At 61.6% G+C, this 22,750-nt stretch overlaps 3 protein-coding genes across 3 annotated transcripts; all 3 read right to left on the reverse strand.

The window, feature by feature from the left end:
• Positions 1 to 847: 847 nt before the first annotated feature.
• Positions 848 to 7,632, reverse strand: LOC128790764 (maestro heat-like repeat-containing protein family member 6). The gene is made up of 15 exons (XM_053947822.1): positions 5,933 to 7,632; positions 5,595 to 5,659; positions 5,335 to 5,484; positions 5,003 to 5,151; positions 4,548 to 4,695; positions 4,112 to 4,299; positions 3,876 to 4,013; positions 3,499 to 3,613; positions 3,188 to 3,325; positions 2,800 to 2,976; positions 2,523 to 2,678; positions 2,260 to 2,361; positions 1,756 to 1,858; positions 1,424 to 1,480; positions 848 to 1,155 (listed from the first exon to the last, which is right to left on the reverse strand). The coding sequence occupies exons 1-15, from the start codon at positions 6,483 to 6,485 to the stop codon at positions 956 to 958; spliced, it is 2,439 nt and encodes an 812-aa protein (XP_053803797.1). The 5' UTR covers positions 6,486 to 7,632; the 3' UTR covers positions 848 to 955.
• A 616-nt stretch (positions 7,633 to 8,248) lies between these two features.
• LOC128790765 (maestro heat-like repeat-containing protein family member 6) lies at positions 8,249 to 14,953 on the reverse strand. Its single transcript, XM_053947823.1, has 15 exons — positions 13,334 to 14,953; positions 12,996 to 13,060; positions 12,736 to 12,885; positions 12,404 to 12,552; positions 11,949 to 12,096; positions 11,513 to 11,700; positions 11,277 to 11,414; positions 10,900 to 11,014; positions 10,589 to 10,726; positions 10,201 to 10,377; positions 9,924 to 10,079; positions 9,661 to 9,762; positions 9,157 to 9,259; positions 8,825 to 8,881; positions 8,249 to 8,556 (listed from the first exon to the last, which is right to left on the reverse strand). The coding sequence occupies exons 1-15, from the start codon at positions 13,884 to 13,886 to the stop codon at positions 8,357 to 8,359; spliced, it is 2,439 nt and encodes an 812-aa protein (XP_053803798.1). The 5' UTR covers positions 13,887 to 14,953; the 3' UTR covers positions 8,249 to 8,356.
• Positions 14,954 to 15,649: 696 nt separating this feature from the next.
• Positions 15,650 to 22,434, reverse strand: LOC128790905 (maestro heat-like repeat-containing protein family member 6). The gene is made up of 15 exons (XM_053948099.1): positions 20,730 to 22,434; positions 20,397 to 20,461; positions 20,137 to 20,286; positions 19,805 to 19,953; positions 19,350 to 19,497; positions 18,914 to 19,101; positions 18,678 to 18,815; positions 18,301 to 18,415; positions 17,990 to 18,127; positions 17,602 to 17,778; positions 17,325 to 17,480; positions 17,062 to 17,163; positions 16,558 to 16,660; positions 16,226 to 16,282; positions 15,650 to 15,957 (listed from the first exon to the last, which is right to left on the reverse strand). Exons 1-15 carry the CDS (start codon positions 21,280 to 21,282, stop codon positions 15,758 to 15,760), a joined length of 2,439 nt encoding a protein of 812 aa, XP_053804074.1. The 5' UTR covers positions 21,283 to 22,434; the 3' UTR covers positions 15,650 to 15,757.
• Positions 22,435 to 22,750: the final 316 nt, after the last annotated feature.

Genomic DNA, 22,750 nt, shown 5'->3' on the forward strand with positions numbered 1-22,750 from the left:
GAAAGCCATATAAATATGAGCCATGAAGAGTAAAGATTGGCAATGGCTGATGAAGAAACATGTGTCTTGTCCGTCCCTACTGCGACAGCTGTAGGCAGGAGCACCCGGAGCAATTGGTGGCCACGCTTGGTATCTGTCAGAAGGCAGAAGCTGTTGCTCTTTCCTAGAATGATTTTTGCTTGGAAGTGATTATCTGCAGCACAAAAACACCATCCACTGTTGACTTCCAGAGGACAATTACATTCTTACAGAGATACTGTCAAGTGTGCTTGTGTTCTTCTGACGGTTTTTCTTGCTTTCTGGGAAAAAACATCAGCCCAGCCTCTGATGGCCAATGCTGCGGCTGCTGCCTGTCTGGCTGTGGCCAGCAGCTGATGTCCAAACACAACCGGGTGCCTTCTGGGCAAGGGAATGGACAGGCACGAGCAGCAAATTTCCCTGGTGAACCTGGGAGGAACCTGGGGAAGTGCAGAAGATTGGGATCGCTCTGGCATGAGAGAAGCCGTTCTGTGTCTCTGATGGTGCCAGCAGTGCCAGCAGTGTGAAGGGAGAGCCAAGAGAAGCGCCGGAAGCAGACACATCCTGCCACTGTCTGCTGTTCGATGGACATGGAACCCACTTGTTCCCACAGCTCCAGAAGACTTGACTCAGGAACAAAAACGTTCAGCAGGACCACCAAAGGCCAAGGGGCTTTTGGCCACTTTCCCTGGCACACCGCACGCTTGGGCTTTTGGCCACTTTCCCTCGCACACCGCACGCTTGGGCAACTTGCCGAGCGCAAGCAGCCTTCTTCCCCTCCTCCCCTTTTGGCCCAAAGACACCGAGAGAAAGCTCCTGGACCTCCGGGTATGACAACAGCCATTTATTAATCCTACAGCGGGGTGAAAGGAAGCGCTTGCAGAGGGGAGTTGTTCCCCGCAGGCTCGGGTGGCCCCAGCAGACGCAGCCTCGCGGATCAGTTCTCCACAGCGCTGCAGCAGGACAGCCAGCCACAGCGACGCAGGAAAGGCCATGACCTCCAGAGCCGGCGGAGTTGATCGTGCATATCCCGGGGGCGGGAGGAGGGAATGCTCTGTACAGCTAAATTGATGTACAGAGTTTGAAGTGCCAGGCATGAGATGGCAGGGCTGATGTCATCCATCATGTCCTGAAGGGCTGCAAGAGAGAGAAACAGAGCCACAGTCAGAGCCCGCATCTGCGGGGACCTGGGGAGAGCCTCCTGACACGTCCATGCCAGGCAGCTCTTGCCATGGCCTGGAGGAAGCAGGAGACAAGAAGGACGAGCTGGAAGGTGCTGGCCACCAATCTGCCACAGGCCCCTGAAACGTCTGTGTGCTCTGCCCACGCTGCCTTTGGGGGCGCCGGGCCAGGGAACGCAGCTCCCAGCGGCAGCCCCCGCTGAGAGCCCGCTGGCCTCACTCACCCCTGCAGATGATCCGGAACTCTTGCTGCTTCCCTCTCAGGTAGCGCCCGGCGAGCCCTTGGGAAGACAGAGCGTGACCTGGCTTCAGAGCCACAGCTGCCGCAAACGGGCGCTGCCAGCCCTGAGGCCACACGCCCTCCTGGCGCGGCAGCGCTCAGCCCGGGCCCCTGGCGCATCCTGCCGCCCAAGGGCACGGCTGCCGGAGGGCGGCAGCGGCGCCGAGGCCAGGCGGGGCTCCAGATGCCCGCGGCCGCAGGGCACGGCCGGGGTAGCAGGCGGGGCTGGGGCCGAGCTGCGATGGGGCGGGGAAGGAGCCCGGGCTCGTGGCTCACCGATGAACCTGACGGCCGCCTCTCGCAGGGGCTCCTGCGGGCTCTGCAGGTAGGGCAGCGCCAGGCGCAGGTGCTCGGCCGCTCGGCTCCTGTCCTCTGCCAGCTGCAGAGAGGGGCAGGGCACGGAGGGAAGGGTTGGTGTGGGCCCTGGCCCTCGGCCGGGCGCTCCCTACGCCCGGCACTGCTCCCCCTGCCCACACAGCCCTGAGGCCCGGCCAGCAGCCGCAGGAGCCGGGCTCTGGACGGGGCGGAGGGCCCGGCGAGCCGCGGTGCCGCCCCGCGGCAGAGCCCGGCTGGGTCGGGGCTCCGTCAGCACCGGCCTCGGGGCCAGAGGAGCCTGGAGCCGAGCCCGCGCGGCCCAGGGAAGGGAGCGGCGTGTGGGGCGCAGGCCGGTGCCCCTGCGGGCAGCACTGGGCAGGGGCCACAGCTGCCAGCCCCACAGACTGGGCACCGTGGGCAGGCGGCTTCTCCAGGCTGGGGCTGGGGCTTCCAGGCTCTCCTTACCAAGCACTCGGCAAAGCTCCACATCTGATCCGTCTTCACCAGGTGCTGAAGATCCCTTCTCTTCAGGAACTTGACTGCAGAAAGCAGCGTTTCCCGAGAGGCCTGCAGAGCAGCAGAGAGCCAGAGATGGCACGGCAGCCCGGGGCACAGGACCCGCGCCCCTGTGCCAAGGCCGGGAGGAGGCTGGAGCCCATGAGGAGCCAGGGTGTGGGGAGACAGCTGAGCCCCCTCCCATGGGGACAGCAGCGCCCAGGAGCCCTCACCTGTGCCACACGCTGGTTCTCATCATGGCAGTTGAAGAAGAGTGGGAGCAGGCTCTTGCTCACACGCTTCTTCAGGGGCTTTTTTCCCTTGGCCACCACCAGCTTCATCAGCTCTTGGAAGAGGCGAACGGAGAGCAGCTGCACAAGGCTGTTGTCCTGTTGGAAAGGAAGCAAAGCCCCTCCACATCAGCTGCTTCAGGCCCCCCTGTGCACAGGCCCAAGGCACCACGCTTCCAGGCAGCGCCCAGTGCCCGTGGCTGGGGGCACAGAGCCTTACATTGTCAAAGAGTTGCCAGAGCGCCTCAGCCAGCTGCAGGGCGACGGGGCTGGCTATTGCGAGGTCTTTCTGCAAGAGCAGAAAGCCGAGTACAGCGACGGCCATCTCAACGATGTCTTCATCCGCGTCCCACAGTAGGTTCCCGAGGCTTTCCGTCAGGCTGTACATTCTTTTGTTCTGCGTGGAACACAAGGCTGGGCAACCCCACGCTGCTGCTGCAGGGCTCAGAGGCCCAAGGCCTGTCCCAAAGCACTCAGGCAGCTGAACAGCGACCCCGGAGAGCTGGGAGCAGCTGCCACAGCTCCCAAAGCCCAGCCAAGCCCAAGGGGGGGCTGCTTTCCCCAGCCCCACGCTGCCAGCACAGCTTCAGCTGCTGCCTCCTTCTCACCATCGAGGGGTCCTTGCTGAGCACCACGAGGCCTCTGAGCGCCAGACGACGCACCTGCCTGGACTTGCTCTGCAGGTGCCTCGTCATGATCTGCAGGACGTTTTCACCGCATTCATTCAAGTCCAGGCAGTCGAGGACCTGAAAGGCACAGAGCAGTGACGGGAGTGCCCAGCTGGCAGGAGCTGAGAAGCACGCAGGGCTGAGCCAAGGCAGCAGCACAGGGCGCGGGCACCGTCCCAGGCAGCTGGGGCTAGGAGAGGGCAGAGGGCTGGGAGGCAGCTCGGCGAGGCAGCGCTGGCCATCGGGCTCACCTCCACGAGGAACGCCAGGGCGGGCAGTTCCCAGTCCGAAATGTCTTGGCTGAGCAGGTCAAAGAGGCAGGATGCGATGCTGCAACACCAGATGATGGAGACACGGCGCATCTCCCTGGTGGGGAGAAAAAGGCACCACTGCTCCTGAGCTGGGCGGCCAAACCTCTCCCAGGGCTGACTGACAGAGCTCTGTTCTTCTCCCGAGCACCCCGTGGGCGCTTTGGGAGGCGGCTGTTCCGGGGCACCCTCCTCTCCCAGCCTTTTCCAGTCTCCTGATCCCTCCCTTGGTGACAAGGCCCTGCCGCCCATGACCACGGGGACCGGGTGGGGTGTTCCGGGCACAAAGGAGAGGGGCGGTGGGGAGAATGAGGTCTCACCTGGCCAGCAGACCCACTGCATAGTGGTGGCTGTCGGCACAGAGCAGGGTGTCCCAGGCACACTTGCGTTCCATGGCTACCACCACGTGCTCATAGCGCATTCGGCAGAGCAGGGCCTTCAGGGTCTGCAGTGCAAAGCTGTGCGCAGAGCAAAGCCCAGATCACGCTGGGAGGCCTGGCTCCTGCCCTGGGAGCATGGGAGGGATGGGGAGACTGGGAGGACTGGGATGGAGCACCTGTTGGGGTTGGCGGCAAGGCCGTGTTGCTCCTGGCATCCCTTCCAGAAGGTATCAACCTCTTCTGAAATATCCAGCGTGCTGATGTAAGCTTGGAAGAGCAGACGCAGAAAGAGACTGGGGAAATACTCCAGCACTACAGGGGGGCACCAGGTCAGATTGAAGACCCTCCACAGTGTCATGGTTGCCTGCAAGAAATAAAACACCCAGAGACAGCACTCAGTGCCAAGACATGCATGTGGCAGGGCCCCAGCGTGCGAGGGAGAGGCCAGGGGAGACACAGGGGGAGCAGCCGGCCTGGTGCCCCAGAACCTTGCCCCTAAGCCAGGTTTCAGCCCAGTGCCTGAGGCAGGGAGATGCAGCTGGGGGCAGGAGAGAGAGCTAGCTGCTCGAGAAGTGGCCTGGGGCATGGCAAAGGCCGGTTCCAGAAACTCACAGCCAGGGCAAAGACTCCTGTGCTGTCCCCATCGGAGGTGTACACGCTGTCCACTGGCCAGGCGCTCAGCACATGGAGGAGGATCTGCAGCGCCGGCTCCGCAGTCCTGCTCGAGGACATGATGGTGCCCCACATGGTCATGGCAGCTCTGTGGGGTCAGAGCTCTGTGTCAGGGGGGTCTCAGCCACAGCACCGTGGCCTGGGCAGCTGCAGGGGCCGGCGCTGGCCCTCAGCCCGCTGCCCCTGGCTGGTAGCAGCCAGCCAGCCCACGTGGGTACAGGCCCTGAGGGGCAGGGAGGGAGCATGGCAGCAGGCTCAGGAGCTGACACGCCACGACTGGAAAACAGAGGAGAGCCAGAGGGTCCCAGAACTCTCCGCCTGTCTGGCAGGGACAGGCTCTACAGGGTGAGGGGCCGGGGAGCCCTAAGCCCTCAAGGCAGGTGGGGATGCCATGCCTGTCACACGATGGGGCCCAGCGCAAGAGAGTGATCAGCACATCAGAGGGGTATTCCTTGGTCAGCTCCAGAAGGGCCTTGTCCAGCCTGTGCCCAGCAGACCCGTTGGCCGTGAGCCACCGGTGGATGTACCTCACCATGGCTGGCACCTGCAGAAGGCACGGGCAGACTTGGAGGGCTGCCAGAGCAGCAAGGTGCCCAGCTTCCCCTCAGAAGTGCTTCCCTTTCCACCACATTGGGCTGGGCCTCAAAGGCTGAGGGAGCCCAGCAGACCCAGCTTGAGGTGCCACACCATTCCTGGGGCAATCAAGCCCTAGCCCCAGGCTGCTTACTTGCTTTGGATTGGAGACACCCTTCTCCACAAGCAAATCCAGCATGGCAGCACTGGTCTCGGCACTGAAGAGGTGAAAGTTTGCCAAGACCCCGGTGCCCACACCTGTGGTCTCTTCCTGCCAAACGCACGTGATGAATTCACAGATCATCTGCAGGAGAAGGGCAGGAAGAGAAGGGAGAATGCATAGAGTGCTCCAACCACTGTGCTTGGCTGAGCAGTGACAGCAGGCCCAGCCCAGGTGGGGATGGCCACAGGTACCTGCGCTGTTCTGCGGAAGCAGCCACGGGCGGGTTTCTGTTCTTGTGTCCGGTCCTTGGCTGCATCTGGTAAAGAGCCAGTGCAGCCAGAGCTGCTGAGGGGCTGCAGGAGAGGCCGGAGAACACAGCCCAGCCCTGTGCTCCCCGGGCAGGGAGAGCCTCACGATACCCCAGGGATGGAGCACGGCTGCCCGGTGGTCCAGCCCCAGCCCAGCTTCTGTCCTATCCACGGGCATGTCCGATGGGATGGGATGGGATGGGATGGGATGGGATGGGATGGGATGGGATGGGGCCAGCTGGCTGCAGGCACCAGCCCCGTGGCCCAGCTCTGCCACTCACCCTCCTGCAGCAGCTGGAACTGCTCCAGCTCTTCAGGCTGCTGTGCTGAGGTAGCTCCAGCCTCCTCCTCTTCCTCCAGCCAGGCCAGCTTGGGCACGCTGGGAGGTGTCTGCTCCATGTCACTGGTGTTATGACTGCTTGCAGGAGAGATGCCTGGGAAGAGCTCCAGATGAGCAAGTGCTGCAGTTGTGCCTGGAAGGCACCTGCAACAGAGGAGCCTCGGGAAGGCTGGGAAAGCTACAGGAAACCAAGTCCTGTAGGCTGTCCTCGAGGGCACCAGCAAGAGAGAAGTCTCAGAAAAGAAACGGGACAGCAAGTCCTGCAGTCCGTTCTCGAGGGCACCGGCCGCAGGGATGGCAGATGCTTCGGAAATGCTCCGGGTCACCGAATCCTGCAGTCCGGCCTCGATGTCAACTGCACAGAAAACACCTTGGAAAAGCTCCGGGTCAGCAAGGAACGAGCTGGCTGTGTGGGGGCTCCTCACAGCACTGCTGCGTTCCGTCCTCTCCCGTTGTGTGCACCGAGGCGTTGCCGTGTCACCGCCAGCACCCATGTCACGACGTGTCACAAAGGGTCACCCTTGCGCACTCAGTCCCTTTCCCTTCCACGGTGACCATGGTGCACTGTGTCACAAAGAGCCCTAGGACACACCTCCACGTGCCCTGGGGACACCCCCAGCCCACCCAAACTGCCCCAGCTTGCAAGGAAGACCTTCCCCCAAGTGCTGAAGACACAACCCAACAGGAACTTCAGGAACGGCCCAAACAACAAGCAGCTGCTCCTCTGCTCTGTCTGCTCAGGGCAGCAGAATGAGCCCCCACAGCTGCCAACAGAGCTGAAGCAGGAAGGGCACCTGGAGCTTCTACAGAAGCTGCCAGGGCCTCTTTGGGACCAGTCCCGGTGCTGGGTGGCCCTCATACGCGCAGGGGTGTGACACAGACACCCTGGGACGTGTGGCCCAGAGCACGAATGCTGCTCTGACTCCTGGCGAGCGCTGACATCAGCAGGTGTGGCAGAGTCCCTGCCAAAGGAGACCAGCCGCCCCCCAAGCCCTGCCAATGCTGGTGCCTGTCTCCTGCCACAGAAAGCTGTGGCCCCGGGGGACTTCTGTGCCAGAGGGCAGCCAAAGCCAACGTGCGTTGGTGTCTGTGTGATCCTTTCTGCAGCTGGCTATTTGATTCATAGGGGTAAATCCTTACAAAAGAAAGGCCTTGTAAAAGCATGGCTCAGGCCTGCTTCTTCAGCTGGGTGCAGCTAACAGCTAGCCTGACAAGTTCCCATGAGAAAGGAATTGCACCTGTGAAAATGAAGGACTCATAATTGTGCGAAACATCTTCTTCCTAGGAGACAAGAATGTAAACATCTCTTAGAGAAGAAAGTCTTTGCAAGCACGTACAGGAGCAACTACTAACCAATGAACTGAGTTGCAGAAAGTTACTAACCAATTAGAATGAAACACAATGCCTTCAGAAAGCCATATAAATATGAGCCATGAAGAGTAAAGATTGGCAATGGCTGATGAAGAAACATGTGTCTTGTCCGTCCCTACTGCGACAGCTGTAGGCAGGAGCACCCGGAGCAATTGGTGGCCACGCTTGGTATCTGTCAGAAGGCAGAAGCTGTTGCTCTTTCCTAGAATGATTTTTGCTTGGAAGTGATTATCTGCAGCACAAAAACACCATCCACTGTTGACTTCCAGAGGACAATTACATTCTTACAGAGATACTGTCAAGTGTGCTTGTGTTCTTCTGACGGTTTTTCTTGCTTTCTGGGAAAAAACATCAGCCCAGCCTCTGATGGCCAATGCTGCGGCTGCTGCCTGTCTGGCTGTGGCCAGCAGCTGATGTCCAAACACAACCGGGTGCCTTCTGGGCAAGGGAATGGACAGGCACGAGCAGCAAATTTCCCTGGTGAACCTGGGAGGAACCTGGGGAAGTGCAGAAGATTGGGATCGCTCTGGCATGAGAGAAGCCGTTCTGTGTCTCTGATGGTGCCAGCAGTGCCAGCAGTGTGAAGGGAGAGCCAAGAGAAGCGCCGGAAGCAGACACATCCTGCCACTGTCTGCTGTTCGATGGACATGGAACCCACTTGTTCCCACAGCTCCAGAAGACTTGACTCAGGAACAAAAACGTTCAGCAGGACCACCAAAGGCCAAGGGGCTTTTGGCCACTTTCCCTGGCACACCGCACGCTTGGGCTTTTGGCCACTTTCCCTCGCACACCGCACGCTTGGGCAACTTGCCGAGCGCAAGCAGCCTTCTTCCCCTCCTCCCCTTTTGGCCCAAAGACACCGAGAGAAAGCTCCTGGACCTCCGGGTATGACAACAGCCATTTATTAATCCTACAGCGGGGTGAAAGGAAGCGCTTGCAGAGGGGAGTTGTTCCCCGCAGGCTCGGGTGGCCCCAGCAGACGCAGCCTCGCGGATCAGTTCTCCACAGCGCTGCAGCAGGACAGCCAGCCACAGCGACGCAGGAAAGGCCATGACCTCCAGAGCCGGCGGAGTTGATCGTGCATATCCCGGGGGCGGGAGGAGGGAATGCTCTGTACAGCTAAATTGATGTACAGAGTTTGAAGTGCCAGGCATGAGATGGCAGGGCTGATGTCATCCATCATGTCCTGAAGGGCTGCAAGAGAGAGAAACAGAGCCACAGTCAGAGCCCGCATCTGCGGGGACCTGGGGAGAGCCTCCTGACACGTCCATGCCAGGCAGCTCTTGCCATGGCCTGGAGGAAGCAGGAGACAAGAAGGACGAGCTGGAAGGTGCTGGCCACCAATCTGCCACAGGCCCCTGAAACGTCTGTGTGCTCTGCCCACGCTGCCTTTGGGGGCGCCGGGCCAGGGAACGCAGCTCCCAGCGGCAGCCCCCGCTGAGAGCCCGCTGGCCTCACTCACCCCTGCAGATGATCCGGAACTCTTGCTGCTTCCCTCTCAGGTAGCGCCCGGCGAGCCCTTGGGAAGACAGAGCGTGACCTGGCTTTAGAGCCACAGCTGCCGCAAACGGGCGCTGCCAGCCCTGAGGCCACACGCCCTCCTGGCGCGGCAGCGCTCAGCCCGGGCCCCTGGCGCATCCTGCCGCCCAAGGGCACGGCTGCCGGAGGGCGGCAGCGGCGCCGAGGCCAGGCGGGGCTCCAGATGCCCGCGGCCGCAGGGCACGGCCGGGGTAGCAGGCGGGGCTGGGGCCGAGCTGCGATGGGGCGGGGAAGGAGCCCGGGCTCGTGGCTCACCGATGAACCTGACGGCCGCCTCTCGCAGGGGCTCCTGCGGGCTCTGCAGGTAGGGCAGCGCCAGGCGCAGGTGCTCGGCCGCTCGGCTCCTGTCCTCTGCCAGCTGCAGAGAGGGGCAGGGCACGGAGGGAAGGGTTGGTGTGGGCCCTGGCCCTCGGCCGGGCGCTCCCTACGCCCGGCACTGCTCCCCCTGCCCACACAGCCCTGAGGCCCGGCCAGCAGCCGCAGGAGCCGGGCTCTGGACGGGGCGGAGGGCCCGGCGAGCCGCGGTGCCGCCCCGCGGCAGAGCCCGGCTGGGTCGGGGCTCCGTCAGCACCGGCCTCGGGGCCAGAGGAGCCTGGAGCCGAGCCCGCGCGGCCCAGGGAAGGGAGCGGCGTGTGGGGCGCAGGCCGGTGCCCCTGCGGGCAGCACTGGGCAGGGGCCACAGCTGCCAGCCCCACAGACTGGGCACCGTGGGCAGGCGGCTTCTCCAGGCTGGGGCTGGGGCTTCCAGGCTCTCCTTACCAAGCACTCGGCAAAGCTCCACATCTGATCCGTCTTCACCAGGTGCTGAAGATCCCTTCTCTTCAGGAACTTGACTGCAGAAAGCAGCGTTTCCCGAGAGGCCTGCAGAGCAGCAGAGAGCCAGAGATGGCACGGCAGCCCGGGGCACAGGACCCGCGCCCCTGTGCCAAGGCCGGGAGGAGGCTGGAGCCCATGAGGAGCCAGGGTGTGGGGAGACAGCTGAGCCCCCTCCCATGGGGACAGCAGCGCCCAGGAGCCCTCACCTGTGCCACACGCTGGTTCTCATCATGGCAGTTGAAGAAGAGTGGGAGCAGGCTCTTGCTCACACGCTTCTTCAGGGGCTTTTTTCCCTTGGCCACCACCAGCTTCATCAGCTCTTGGAAGAGGCGAACGGAGAGCAGCTGCACAAGGCTGTTGTCCTGTTGGAAAGGAAGCAAAGCCCCTCCACATCAGCTGCTTCAGGCCCCCCTGTGCACAGGCCCAAGGCACCACGCTTCCAGGCAGCGCCCAGTGCCCGTGGCTGGGGGCACAGAGCCTTACATTGTCAAAGAGTTGCCAGAGCGCCTCAGCCAGCTGCAGGGCGACGGGGCTGGCTATTGCGAGGTCTTTCTGCAAGAGCAGAAAGCCGAGTACAGCGACGGCCATCTCAACGATGTCTTCATCCGCGTCCCACAGTAGGTTCCCGAGGCTTTCCGTCAGGCTGTACATTCTTTTGTTCTGCGTGGAACACAAGGCTGGGCAACCCCACGCTGCTGCTGCAGGGCTCAGAGGCCCAAGGCCTGTCCCAAAGCACTCAGGCAGCTGAACAGCGACCCCGGAGAGCTGGGAGCAGCTGCCACAGCTCCCAAAGCCCAGCCAAGCCCAAGGGGGGGCTGCTTTCCCCAGCCCCACGCTGCCAGCACAGCTTCAGCTGCTGCCTCCTTCTCACCATCGAGGGGTCCTTGCTGAGCACCACGAGGCCTCTGAGCGCCAGACGACGCACCTGCCTGGACTTGCTCTGCAGGTGCCTCGTCATGATCTGCAGGACGTTTTCACCGCATTCATTCAAGTCCAGGCAGTCGAGGACCTGAAAGGCACAGAGCAGTGACGGGAGTGCCCAGCTGGCAGGAGCTGAGAAGCACGCAGGGCTGAGCCAAGGCAGCAGCACAGGGCGCGGGCACCGTCCCAGGCAGCTGGGGCTAGGAGAGGGCAGAGGGCTGGGAGGCAGCTCGGCGAGGCAGCGCTGGCCATCGGGCTCACCTCCACGAGGAACGCCAGGGCGGGCAGTTCCCAGTCCGAAATGTCTTGGCTGAGCAGGTCAAAGAGGCAGGATGCGATGCTGCAACACCAGATGATGGAGACACGGCGCATCTCCCTGGTGGGGAGAAAAAGGCACCACTGCTCCTGAGCTGGGCGGCCAAACCTCTCCCAGGGCTGACTGACAGAGCTCTGTTCTTCTCCCGAGCACCCCGTGGGCGCTTTGGGAGGCGGCTGTTCCGGGGCACCCTCCTCTCCCAGCCTTTTCCAGTCTCCTGATCCCTCCCTTGGTGACAAGGCCCTGCCGCCCATGACCACGGGGACCGGGTGGGGTGTTCCGGGCACAAAGGAGAGGGGCGGTGGGGAGAATGAGGTCTCACCTGGCCAGCAGACCCACTGCATAGTGGTGGCTATCGGCACAGAGCAGGGTGTCCCAGGCACACTTGCGTTCCATGGCTACCACCACGTGCTCATAGCGCATTCGGCAGAGCAGGGCCTTCAGGGTCTGCAGTGCAAAGCTGTGCGCAGAGCAAAGCCCAGATCACGCTGGGAGGCCTGGCTCCTGCCCTGGGAGCATGGGAGGGATGGGGAGACTGGGAGGACTGGGATGGAGCACCTGTTGGGGTTGGCGGCAAGGCCGTGTTGCTCCTGGCATCCCTTCCAGAAGGTATCAACCTCTTCTGAAATATCCAGCGTGCTGATGTAAGCTTGGAAGAGCAGACGCAGAAAGAGACTGGGGAAATACTCCAGCACTACAGGGGGGCACCAGGTCAGATTGAAGACCCTCCACAGTGTCATGGTTGCCTGCAAGAAATAAAACACCCAGAGACAGCACTCAGTGCCAAGACATGCATGTGGCAGGGCCCCAGCGTGCGAGGGAGAGGCCAGGGGACACACAGGGGGAGCAGCCGGCCTGGTGCCCCAGAACCTTGCCCCTAAGCCAGGTTTCAGCCCAGTGCCTGAGGCAGGGAGATGCAGCTGGGGGCAGGAGAGAGAGCTAGCTGCTCGAGAAGTGGCCTGGGGGCTGGCAAAGGCCGGTTCCAGAAACTCACAGCCAGGGCAAAGACTCCTGTGCTGTCCCCATCGGAGGTGTACACGCTGTCCACTGGCCAGGCGCTCAGCACATGGAGGAGGATCTGCAGCGCCGGCTCCGCAGTCCTGCTCGAGGACATGATGGTGCCCCACATGGTCATGGCAGCTCTGTGGGGTCAGAGCTCTGTGTCAGGGGGGTCTCAGCCACAGCACCGTGGCCTGGGCAGCTGCAGGGGCCCGCGCTGGCCCTCAGCCCGCTGCCCCTGGCTGGTAGCAGCCAGCCAGCCCACGTGGGTACAGGCCCTGAGGGGCAGGGAGGGAGCATGGCAGCAGGCTCAGGAGCTGACACGCCACGACTGGAAAACAGAGGAGAGCCAGAGGGTCCCAGAACTCTCCGCCTGTCTGGCAGGGACAGGCTCTACAGGGTGAGGGGCCGGGGAGCCCTAAGCCCTCAAGGCAGGTGGGGATGCCATGCCTGTCACACGATGGGGCCCAGCGCAAGAGAGTGATCAGCACATCAGAGGGGTATTCCTTGGTCAGCTCCAGAAGGGCCTTGTCCAGCCTGTGCCCAGCAGACCCGTTGGCCGTGAGCCACCGGTGGATGTACCTCACCATGGCTGGCACCTGCAGAAGGCACGGGCAGACTTGGAGGGCTGCCAGAGCAGCAAGGTGCCCAGCTTCCCCTCAGAAGTGCTTCCCTTTCCACCACATTGGGCTGGGCCTCAAAGGCTGAGGGAGCCCAGCAGACCCAGCTTGAGGTGCCACACCATTCCTGGGGCAATCAAGCCCTAGCCCCAGGCTGCTTACTTGCTTTGGATTGGAGACACCCTTCTCCACAAGCAAATCCAGCATGGCAGCACTGGTCTCGGCACTGAAGAGGTGAAAGTTTGCCAAGACCCCGGTGCCCACACCTGTGGTCTCTTCCTGCCAAACGCACGTGATGAATTCACAGATCATCTGCAGGAGAAGGGCAGGAAGAGAAGGGAGAATGCATAGAGTGCTCCAACCACTGTGCTTGGCTGAGCAGTGACAGCAGGCCCAGCCCAGGTGGGGATGGCCACAGGTACCTGCGCTGTTCTGCGGAAGCAGCCACGGGCGGGTTTCTGTTCTTGTGTCCGGTCCTTGGCTGCATCTGGTAAAGAGCCAGTGCAGCCAGAGCTGCTGAGGGGCTGCAGGAGAGGCCGGAGAACACAGCCCAGCCCTGTGCTCCCCGGGCAGGGAGAGCCTCACGATACCCCAGGGATGGAGCACGGCTGCCCGGTGGTCCAGCCCCAGCCCAGCTTCTGTCCTATCCACGGGCATGTCCGATGGGATGGGATGGGATGGGATGGGATGGGATGGGATGGGATGGGATGGGGCCAGCTGGCTGCAGGCACCAGCCCCGTGGCCCAGCTCTGCCACTCACCCTCCTGCAGCAGCTGGAACTGCTCCAGCTCTTCAGGCTGCTGTGCTGAGGTAGCTCCAGCCTCCTCCTCTTCCTCCAGCCAGGCCAGCTTGGGCACGCTGGGAGGTGTCTGCTCCATGTCACTGGTGTTATGACTGCTTGCAGGAGAGATGCCTGGGAAGAGCTCCAGATGAGCAAGTGCTGCAGTTGTGCCTGGAAGGCACCTGCAACAGAGGAGCCTCGGGAAGGCTGGGAAAGCTACAGGAAACCAAGTCCTGTAGGCTGTCCTCGAGGGCACCAGCAAGAGAGAAGTCTCAGAAAAGAAACGGGACAGCAAGTCCTGCAGTCCGTTCTCGAGGGCACCGGCCGCAGGGATGGCAGATGCTTCGGAAATGCTCCGGGTCACCGAATCCTGCAGTCCGGCCTCGATGTCAACTGCACAGAAAACACCTTGGAAAAGCTCCGGGTCAGCAAGGAACGAGCTGGCTGTGTGGGGGCTCCTCACAGCACTGCTGCGTTCCGTCCTCTCCCGTTGTGTGCACCGAGGCGTTGCCGTGTCACCGCCAGCACCCATGTCACGACGTGTCACAAAGGGTCACCCTTGCGCACTCAGTCCCTTTCCCTTCCACGGTGACCATGGTGCACTGTGTCACAAAGAGCCCTAGGACACACCTCCACGTGCCCTGGGGACACCCCCAGCCCACCCAAACTGCCCCAGCTTGCAAGGAAGACCTTCCCCCAAGTGCTGAAGACACAACCCAACAGGAACTTCAGGAACGGCCCAAACAACAAGCAGCTGCTCCTCTGCTCTGTCTGCTCAGGGCAGCAGAATGAGCCCCCACAGCTGCCAACAGAGCTGAAGCAGGAAGGGCACCTGGAGCTTCTACAGAAGCTGCCAGGGCCTCTTTGGGACCAGTCCCGGTGCTGGGTGGCCCTCATACGCGCAGGGGTGTGACACAGACACCCTGGGACGTGTGGCCCAGAGCACGAATGCTGCTCTGACTCCTGGCGAGCGCTGACATCAGCAGGTGTGGCAGAGTCCCTGCCAAAGGAGACCAGCCGCCCCCCAAGCCCTGCCAATGCTGGTGCCTGTCTCCTGCCACAGAAAGCTGTGGCCCCGGGGGACTTCTGTGCCAGAGGGCAGCCAAAGCCAACGTGCGTTGGTGTCTGTGTGATCCTTTCTGCAGCTGGCTATTTGATTCATAGGGGTAAATCCTTACAAAAGAAAGGCCTTGTAAAAGCATGGCTCAGGCCTGCTTCTTCAGCTGGGTGCAGCTAACAGCTAGCCTGACAAGTTCCCATGAGAAAGGAATTGCACCTGTGAAAATGAAGGACTCATAATTGTGCGAAACATCTTCTTCCTAGGAGACAAGAATGTAAACATCTCTTAGAGAAGAAAGTCTTTGCAAGCACGTACAGGAGCAACTACTAACCAATGAACTGAGTTGCAGAAAGTTACTAACCAATTAGAATGAAACACAATGCCTTCAGAAAGCCATATAAATATGAGCCATGAAGAATAAAGATTGGCAATGGCTGATGAAGAAACATGTGTCTTGTCCGTCCCTACTGCGACAGCTGTAGGCAGGAGCACCCGGAGCAATTGGTGGCCACGCTTGGTATCTGTCAGAAGGCAGAAGCTGTTGCTCTTTCCTAGAATGATTTTTGCTTGGAAGTGATTATCTGCAGCACAAAACCACCATCCACTGTTGACTTCCAGAGGACAATTACATTCTTACAGAGATACTGTCAAGTGTGCTTGTGTTCTTCTGACGGTTTTTCTTGCTTTCTGGGAAAAAACATCAGCCCAGCCTCTGATGGCCAATGCTGCGGCTGCTGCCTGTCTGGCTGTGGCCAGCAGCTGATGTCCAAACACAACCGGGTGCCTTCTGGGCAAGGGAATGGACAGGCACGAGCAGCAAATTTCCCTGGTGAACCTGGGAGGAACCTGGGGAAGTGCAGAAGATTGGGATCGCTCTGGCATGAGAGAAGCCGTTCTGTGTCTCTGATGGTGCCAGCAGTGCCAGCAGTGTGAAGGGAGAGCCAAGAGAAGCGCCGGAAGCAGACACATCCTGCCACTGTCTGCTGTTCGATGGACATGGAACCCACTTGTTCCCACAGCTCCAGAAGACTTGACTCAGGAACAAAAACGTTCAGCAGGACCACCAAAGGCCAAGGGGCTTTTGGCCACTTTCCCTGGCACACCGCACGCTTGGGCTTTTGGCCACTTTCCCTCGCACACCGCACGCTTGGGCAACTTGCCGAGCGCAAGCAGCCTTCTTCCCCTCCTCCCCTTTTGGCCCAAAGACACCGAGAGAAAGCTCCTGGACCTCCGGGTATGACAACAGCCATTTATTAATCCTACAGCGGGGTGAAAGGAAGCGCTTGCAGAGGGGAGTTGTTCCCCGCAGGCTCGGGTGGCCCCAGCAGACGCAGCCTCGCGGATCAGTTCTCCACAGCGCTGCAGCAGGACAGCCAGCCACAGCGACGCAGGAAAGGCCATGACCTCCAGAGCCGGCGGAGTTGATCGTGCATATCCCGGGGGCGGGAGGAGGGAATGCTCTGTACAGCTAAATTGATGTACAGAGTTTGAAGTGCCAGGCATGAGATGGCAGGGCTGATGTCATCCATCATGTCCTGAAGGGCTGCAAGAGAGAGAAACAGAGCCACAGTCAGAGCCCGCATCTGCGGGGACCTGGGGAGAGCCTCCTGACACGTCCATGCCAGGCAGCTCTTGCCATGGCCTGGAGGAAGCAGGAGACAAGAAGGACGAGCTGGAAGGTGCTGGCCACCAATCTGCCACAGGCCCCTGAAACGTCTGTGTGCTCTGCCCACGCTGCCTTTGGGGGCGCCGGGCCAGGGAACGCAGCTCCCAGCGGCAGCCCCCGCTGAGAGCCCGCTGGCCTCACTCACCCCTGCAGATGATCCGGAACTCTTGCTGCTTCCCTCTCAGGTAGCGCCCGGCGAGCCCTTGGGAAGACAGAGCGTGACCTGGCTTTAGAGCCACAGCTGCCGCAAACGGGCGCTGCCAGCCCTGAGGCCACACGCCCTCCTGGCGCGGCAGCGCTCAGCCCGGGCCCCTGGCGCATCCTGCCGCCCAAGGGCACGGCTGCCGGAGGGCGGCAGCGGCGCCGAGGCCAGGCGGGGCTCCAGATGCCCGCGGCCGCAGGGCACGGCCGGGGTAGCAGGCGGGGCTGGGGCCGAGCTGCGATGGGGCGGGGAAGGAGCCCGGGCTCGTGGCTCACCGATGAACCTGACGGCCGCCTCTCGCAGGGGCTCCTGCGGGCTCTGCAGGTAGGGCAGCGCCAGGCGCAGGTGCTCGGCCGCTCGGCTCCTGTCCTCTGCCAGCTGCAGAGAGGGGCAGGGCACGGAGGGAAGGGTTGGTGTGGGCCCTGGCCCTCGGCCGGGCGCTCCCTACGCCCGGCACTGCTCCCCCTGCCCACACAGCCCTGAGGCCCGGCCAGCAGCCGCAGGAGCCGGGCTCTGGACGGGGCGGAGGGCCCGGCGAGCCGCGGTGCCGCCCCGCGGCAGAGCCCGGCTGGGTCGGGGCTCCGTCAGCACCGGCCTCGGGGCCAGAGGAGCCTGGAGCCGAGCCCGCGCGGCCCAGGGAAGGGAGCGGCGTGTGGGGCGCAGGCCGGTGCCCCTGCGGGCAGCACTGGGCAGGGGCCACAGCTGCCAGCCCCACAGACTGGGCACCGTGGGCAGGCGGCTTCTCCAGGCTGGGGCTGGGGCTTCCAGGCTCTCCTTACCAAGCACTCGGCAAAGCTCCACATCTGATCCGTCTTCACCAGGTGCTGAAGATCCCTTCTCTTCAGGAACTTGACTGCAGAAAGCAGCGTTTCCCGAGAGGCCTGCAGAGCAGCAGAGAGCCAGAGATGGCACGGCAGCCCGGGGCACAGGACCCGCGCCCCTGTGCCAAGGCCGGGAGGAGGCTGGAGCCCATGAGGAGCCAGGGTGTGGGGAGACAGCTGAGCCCCCTCCCATGGGGACAGCAGCGCCCAGGAGCCCTCACCTGTGCCACACGCTGGTTCTCATCATGGCAGTTGAAGAAGAGTGGGAGCAGGCTCTTGCTCACACGCTTCTTCAGGGGCTTTTTTCCCTTGGCCACCACCAGCTTCATCAGCTCTTGGAAGAGGCGAACGGAGAGCAGCTGCACAAGGCTGTTGTCCTGTTGGAAAGGAAGCAAAGCCCCTCCACATCAGCTGCTTCAGGCCCCCCTGTGCACAGGCCCAAGGCACCACGCTTCCAGGCAGCGCCCAGTGCCCGTGGCTGGGGGCACAGAGCCTTACATTGTCAAAGAGTTGCCAGAGCGCCTCAGCCAGCTGCAGGGCGACGGGGCTGGCTATTGCGAGGTCTTTCTGCAAGAGCAGAAAGCCGAGTACAGCGACGGCCATCTCAACGATGTCTTCATCCGCGTCCCACAGTAGGTTCCCGAGGCTTTCCGTCAGGCTGTACATTCTTTTGTTCTGCGTGGAACACAAGGCTGGGCAACCCCACGCTGCTGCTGCAGGGCTCAGAGGCCCAAGGCCTGTCCCAAAGCACTCAGGCAGCTGAACAGCGACCCCGGAGAGCTGGGAGCAGCTGCCACAGCTCCCAAAGCCCAGCCAAGCCCAAGGGGGGGCTGCTTTCCCCAGCCCCACGCTGCCAGCACAGCTTCAGCTGCTGCCTCCTTCTCACCATCGAGGGGTCCTTGCTGAGCACCACGAGGCCTCTGAGCGCCAGACGACGCACCTGCCTGGACTTGCTCTGCAGGTGCCTCGTCATGATCTGCAGGACGTTTTCACCGCATTCATTCAAGTCCAGGCAGTCGAGGACCTGAAAGGCACAGAGCAGTGACGGGAGTGCCCAGCTGGCAGGAGCTGAGAAGCACGCAGGGCTGAGCCAAGGCAGCAGCACAGGGCGCGGGCACCGTCCCAGGCAGCTGGGGCTAGGAGAGGGCAGAGGGCTGGGAGGCAGCTCGGCGAGGCAGCGCTGGCCATCGGGCTCACCTCCACGAGGAACGCCAGGGCGGGCAGTTCCCAGTCCGAAATGTCTTGGCTGAGCAGGTCAAAGAGGCAGGATGCGATGCTGCAACACCAGATGATGGAGACACGGCGCATCTCCCTGGTGGGGAGAAAAAGGCACCACTGCTCCTGAGCTGGGCGGCCAAACCTCTCCCAGGGCTGACTGACAGAGCTCTGTTCTTCTCCCGAGCACCCCGTGGGCGCTTTGGGAGGCGGCTGTTCCGGGGCACCCTCCTCTCCCAGCCTTTTCCAGTCTCCTGATCCCTCCCTTGGTGACAAGGCCCTGCCGCCCATGACCACGGGGACCGGGTGGGGTGTTCCGGGCACAAAGGAGAGGGGCGGTGGGGAGAATGAGGTCTCACCTGGCCAGCAGACCCACTGCATAGTGGTGGCTATCGGCACAGAGCAGGGTGTCCCAGGCACACTTGCGTTCCATGGCTACCACCACGTGCTCATAGCGCATTCGGCAGAGCAGGGCCTTCAGGGTCTGCAGTGCAAAGCTGTGCGCAGAGCAAAGCCCAGATCACGCTGGGAGGCCTGGCTCCTGCCCTGGGAGCATGGGAGGGATGGGGAGACTGGGAGGACTGGGATGGAGCACCTGTTGGGGTTGGCGGCAAGGCCGTGTTGCTCCTGGCATCCCTTCCAGAAGGTATCAACCTCTTCTGAAATATCCAGCGTGCTGATGTAAGCTTGGAAGAGCAGACGCAGAAAGAGACTGGGGAAATACTCCAGCACTACAGGGGGGCACCAGGTCAGATTGAAGACCCTCCACAGTGTCATGGTTGCCTGCAAGAAATAAAACACCCAGAGACAGCACTCAGTGCCAAGACATGCATGTGGCAGGGCCCCAGCGTGCGAGGGAGAGGCCAGGGGACACACAGGGGGAGCAGCCGGCCTGGTGCCCCAGAACCTTGCCCCTAAGCCAGGTTTCAGCCCAGTGCCTGAGGCAGGGAGATGCAGCTGGGGGCAGGAGAGAGAGCTAGCTGCTCGAGAAGTGGCCTGGGGGCTGGCAAAGGCCGGTTCCAGAAACTCACAGCCAGGGCAAAGACTCCTGTGCTGTCCCCATCGGAGGTGTACACGCTGTCCACTGGCCAGGCGCTCAGCACATGGAGGAGGATCTGCAGCGCCGGCTCCGCAGTCCTGCTCGAGGACATGATGGTGCCCCACATGGTCATGGCAGCTCTGTGGGGTCAGAGCTCTGTGTCAGGGGGGTCTCAGCCACAGCACCGTGGCCTGGGCAGCTGCAGGGGCCCGCGCTGGCCCTCAGCCCGCTGCCCCTGGCTGGTAGCAGCCAGCCAGCCCACGTGGGTACAGGCCCTGAGGGGCAGGGAGGGAGCATGGCAGCAGGCTCAGGAGCTGACACGCCACGACTGGAAAACAGAGGAGAGCCAGAGGGTCCCAGAACTCTCCGCCTGTCTGGCAGGGACAGGCTCTACAGGGTGAGGGGCCGGGGAGCCCTAAGCCCTCAAGGCAGGTGGGGATGCCATGCCTGTCACACGATGGGGCCCAGCGCAAGAGAGTGATCAGCACATCAGAGGGGTATTCCTTGGTCAGCTCCAGAAGGGCCTTGTCCAGCCTGTGCCCAGCAGACCCGTTGGCCGTGAGCCACCGGTGGATGTACCTCACCATGGCTGGCACCTGCAGAAGGCACGGGCAGACTTGGAGGGCTGCCAGAGCAGCAAGGTGCCCAGCTTCCCCTCAGAAGTGCTTCCCTTTCCACCACATTGGGCTGGGCCTCAAAGGCTGAGGGAGCCCAGCAGACCCAGCTTGAGGTGCCACACCATTCCTGGGGCAATCAAGCCCTAGCCCCAGGCTGCTTACTTGCTTTGGATTGGAGACACCCTTCTCCACAAGCAAATCCAGCATGGCAGCACTGGTCTCGGCACTGAAGAGGTGAAAGTTTGCCAAGACCCCGGTGCCCACACCTGTGGTCTCTTCCTGCCAAACGCACGTGATGAATTCACAGATCATCTGCAGGAGAAGGGCAGGAAGAGAAGGGAGAATGCATAGAGTGCTCCAACCACTGTGCTTGGCTGAGCAGTGACAGCAGGCCCAGCCCAGGTGGGGATGGCCACAGGTACCTGCGCTGTTCTGCGGAAGCAGCCACGGGCGGGTTTCTGTTCTTGTGTCCGGTCCTTGGCTGCATCTGGTAAAGAGCCAGTGCAGCCAGAGCTGCTGAGGGGCTGCAGGAGAGGCCGGAGAACACAGCCCAGCCCTGTGCTCCCCGGGCAGGGAGAGCCTCACGATACCCCAGGGATGGAGCACGGCTGCCCGGTGGTCCAGCCCCAGCCCAGCTTCTGTCCTATCCACGGGCATGTCCGATGGGATGGGATGGGATGGGATGGGATGGGATGGGATGGGATGGGGCCAGCTGGCTGCAGGCACCAGCCCCGTGGCCCAGCTCTGCCACTCACCCTCCTGCAGCAGCTGGAACTGCTCCAGCTCTTCAGGCTGCTGTGCTGAGGTAGCTCCAGCCTCCTCCTCTTCCTCCAGCCAGGCCAGCTTGGGCACGCTGGGAGGTGTCTGCTCCATGTCACTGGTGTTATGACTGCTTGCAGGAGAGATGCCTGGGAAGAGCTCCAGATGAGCAAGTGCTGCAGTTGTGCCTGGAAGGCACCTGCAACAGAGGAGCCTCGGGAAGGCTGGGAAAGCTACAGGAAACCAAGTCCTGTAGGCTGTCCTCGAGGGCACCAGCAAGAGAGAAGTCTCAGAAAAGAAACGGGACAGCAAGTCCTGCAGTCCGTTCTCGAGGGCACCGGCCGCAGGGATGGCAGATGCTTCGGAAATGCTCCGGGTCACCAAATCCTGCAGTCCGGCCTCGATGTCAACTGCACAGAAAACACCTTGGAAAAGCTCCGGGTCAGCAAGGAACGAGCTGGCTGTGTGGGGGCTCCTCACAGCACTGCTGCGTTCCGTCCTCTCCCGTTGTGTGCACCGAGGCGTTGCCGTGTCACCGCCAGCACCCATGTCACGACGTGTCACAAAGGGTCACCCTTGCGCACTCAGTCCCTTTCCCTTCCACGGTGACCATGGTGCACTGTGTCACAAAGAGCCCTAGGACACACCTCCACGTGCCCTGGGGACACCCCCAGCCCACCCAAACTGCCCCAGCTTGCAAGGAAGACCTTCCCCCAAGTGCTGAAGACACAACCCAACAGGAACTTCAGGAACGGCCCAAACAACAAGCAGCTGCTCCTCTGCTCTGTCTGCTCAGGGCAGCAGAATGAGCCCCCACAGCTGCCAACAGAGCTGAAGCAGGAAGGGCACCTGGAGCTTCTACAGAAGCTGCCAGGGCCTCTTTGGGACCAGTCCCGGTGCTGGGTGGCCCTCATACGCGCAGGGGTGTGACACAGACACCCTGGGACGTGTGGCCCAGAGCACGAATGCTGCTCTGACTCCTGGCGAGCGCTGACATCAGCAGGTGTGGCAGAGTCCCTGCCAAAGGAGACCAGCCGCCCCCCAAGCCCTGCCAATGCTGGTGCCTGTCTCCTGCCACAGAAAGCTGTGGCCCCGGGGGACTTCTGTGCCAGAGGGCAGCCAAAGCCAACGTGCGTTGGTGTCTGTGTGATCCTTTCTGCAGCTGGCTATTTGATTCATAGGGGTAAATCCTTACAAAAGAAAGGCCTTGTAAAAGCATGGCTCAGGCCTGCTTCTTCAGCTGGGTGCAGCTAACAGCTAGCCTGACAAGTTCCCATGAGAAAGGAATTGCACCTGTGAAAATGAAGGACTCATAATTGTGCGAAACATCTTCTTCCTAGGAGACAAGAATGTAAACATCTCTTAGAGAAGAAAGTCTTTGCAAGCACGTACAGGAGCAACTACTAACCAATGAACTGAGTTGCAGAAAGTTACTAACCAATTAGAATGAAACACAATGCCTTCAGAAAGCCATATAAATATGAGCCATGAAGAGTAAAGATTGGCAATGGCTGATGAAGAAACATGTGTCTTGTCCGTCCCTACTGCGACAGCTGTAGGCAGGAGCACCCGGAGCAATTGGTGGCCACGCTTGGTATCTGTCAGAAGGCAGAAGCTGTTGCTCTTTCCTAGAATGATTTTTGCTTGGAAGTGATTATCTGCAGCACAAAAACACCATCCACTGTTGACTTCCAGAGGACAATTACATTCTTACAGAGATACTGTCAAGTGTGCTTGTGTTCTTCTGACGGTTTTTCTTGCTTTCTGGGAAAAAACATCAGCCCAACCTCTGATGGCCAATGCTGCGGCTGCTGCCTGTCTGGCTGTGGCCAGCAGCTGATGTCCAAACACAACCGGGTGCCTTCTGGGCAAGGGAATGGACAGGCACGAGCAGCAAATTTCCCTGGTGAACCTGGGAGGAACCTGGGGAAGTGCAGAAGATTGGGATCGCTCTGGCATGAGAGAAGCCGTTCTGTGTCTCTGATGGTGCCAGCAGTGCCAGCAGTGTGAAGGGAGA

This window comes from Vidua chalybeata, chromosome 7 (assembly GCF_026979565.1).
Source record: "Vidua chalybeata isolate OUT-0048 chromosome 7, bVidCha1 merged haplotype, whole genome shotgun sequence".
NCBI classification, from domain to species: domain Eukaryota; kingdom Metazoa; phylum Chordata; class Aves; order Passeriformes; family Viduidae; genus Vidua; species Vidua chalybeata.

What these genes read in the sequence shown, in the direction of transcription:
- LOC128790905 (XM_053948099.1), bottom strand. Translation starts at nt 21,282, where the DNA reads ATGGGTGCTGGCGGTGACACGGCAACGCCTCGGTGCACACAACGGGAG. An exon ending in GCTTCCGCAGAACAGCGCAG is followed by an intron (nt 20,287 to 20,396) that starts GTACCTGTGGCC and finishes CTTCTCCTGCAG; the next exon opens with ATGATCTGTGAATTCATCAC. An exon ending in TCTGGCAACTCTTTGACAAT is followed by an intron (nt 17,481 to 17,601) that starts GTAAGGCTCTGT and finishes CCTTTCCAACAG; the next exon opens with GACAACAGCCTTGTGCAGCT.
- LOC128790765 (XM_053947823.1), bottom strand. Translation starts at nt 13,886, where the DNA reads ATGGGTGCTGGCGGTGACACGGCAACGCCTCGGTGCACACAACGGGAG. An exon ending in GTTCCAGCTGCTGCAGGAGG is followed by an intron (nt 13,061 to 13,333) that starts GTGAGTGGCAGA and finishes GCTCTTTACCAG; the next exon opens with ATGCAGCCAAGGACCGGACA. An exon ending in GGCGGCCGTCAGGTTCATCG is followed by an intron (nt 8,882 to 9,156) that starts GTGAGCCACGAG and finishes TGTCTTCCCAAG; the next exon opens with GGCTCGCCGGGCGCTACCTG.
- LOC128790764 (XM_053947822.1), bottom strand. Translation starts at nt 6,485, where the DNA reads ATGGGTGCTGGCGGTGACACGGCAACGCCTCGGTGCACACAACGGGAG. An exon ending in GGAGCTTTGCCGAGTGCTTG is followed by an intron (nt 1,859 to 2,259) that starts GTAAGGAGAGCC and finishes CCCTCTCTGCAG; the next exon opens with CTGGCAGAGGACAGGAGCCG. An exon ending in GGCGGCCGTCAGGTTCATCG is followed by an intron (nt 1,481 to 1,755) that starts GTGAGCCACGAG and finishes TGTCTTCCCAAG; the next exon opens with GGCTCGCCGGGCGCTACCTG.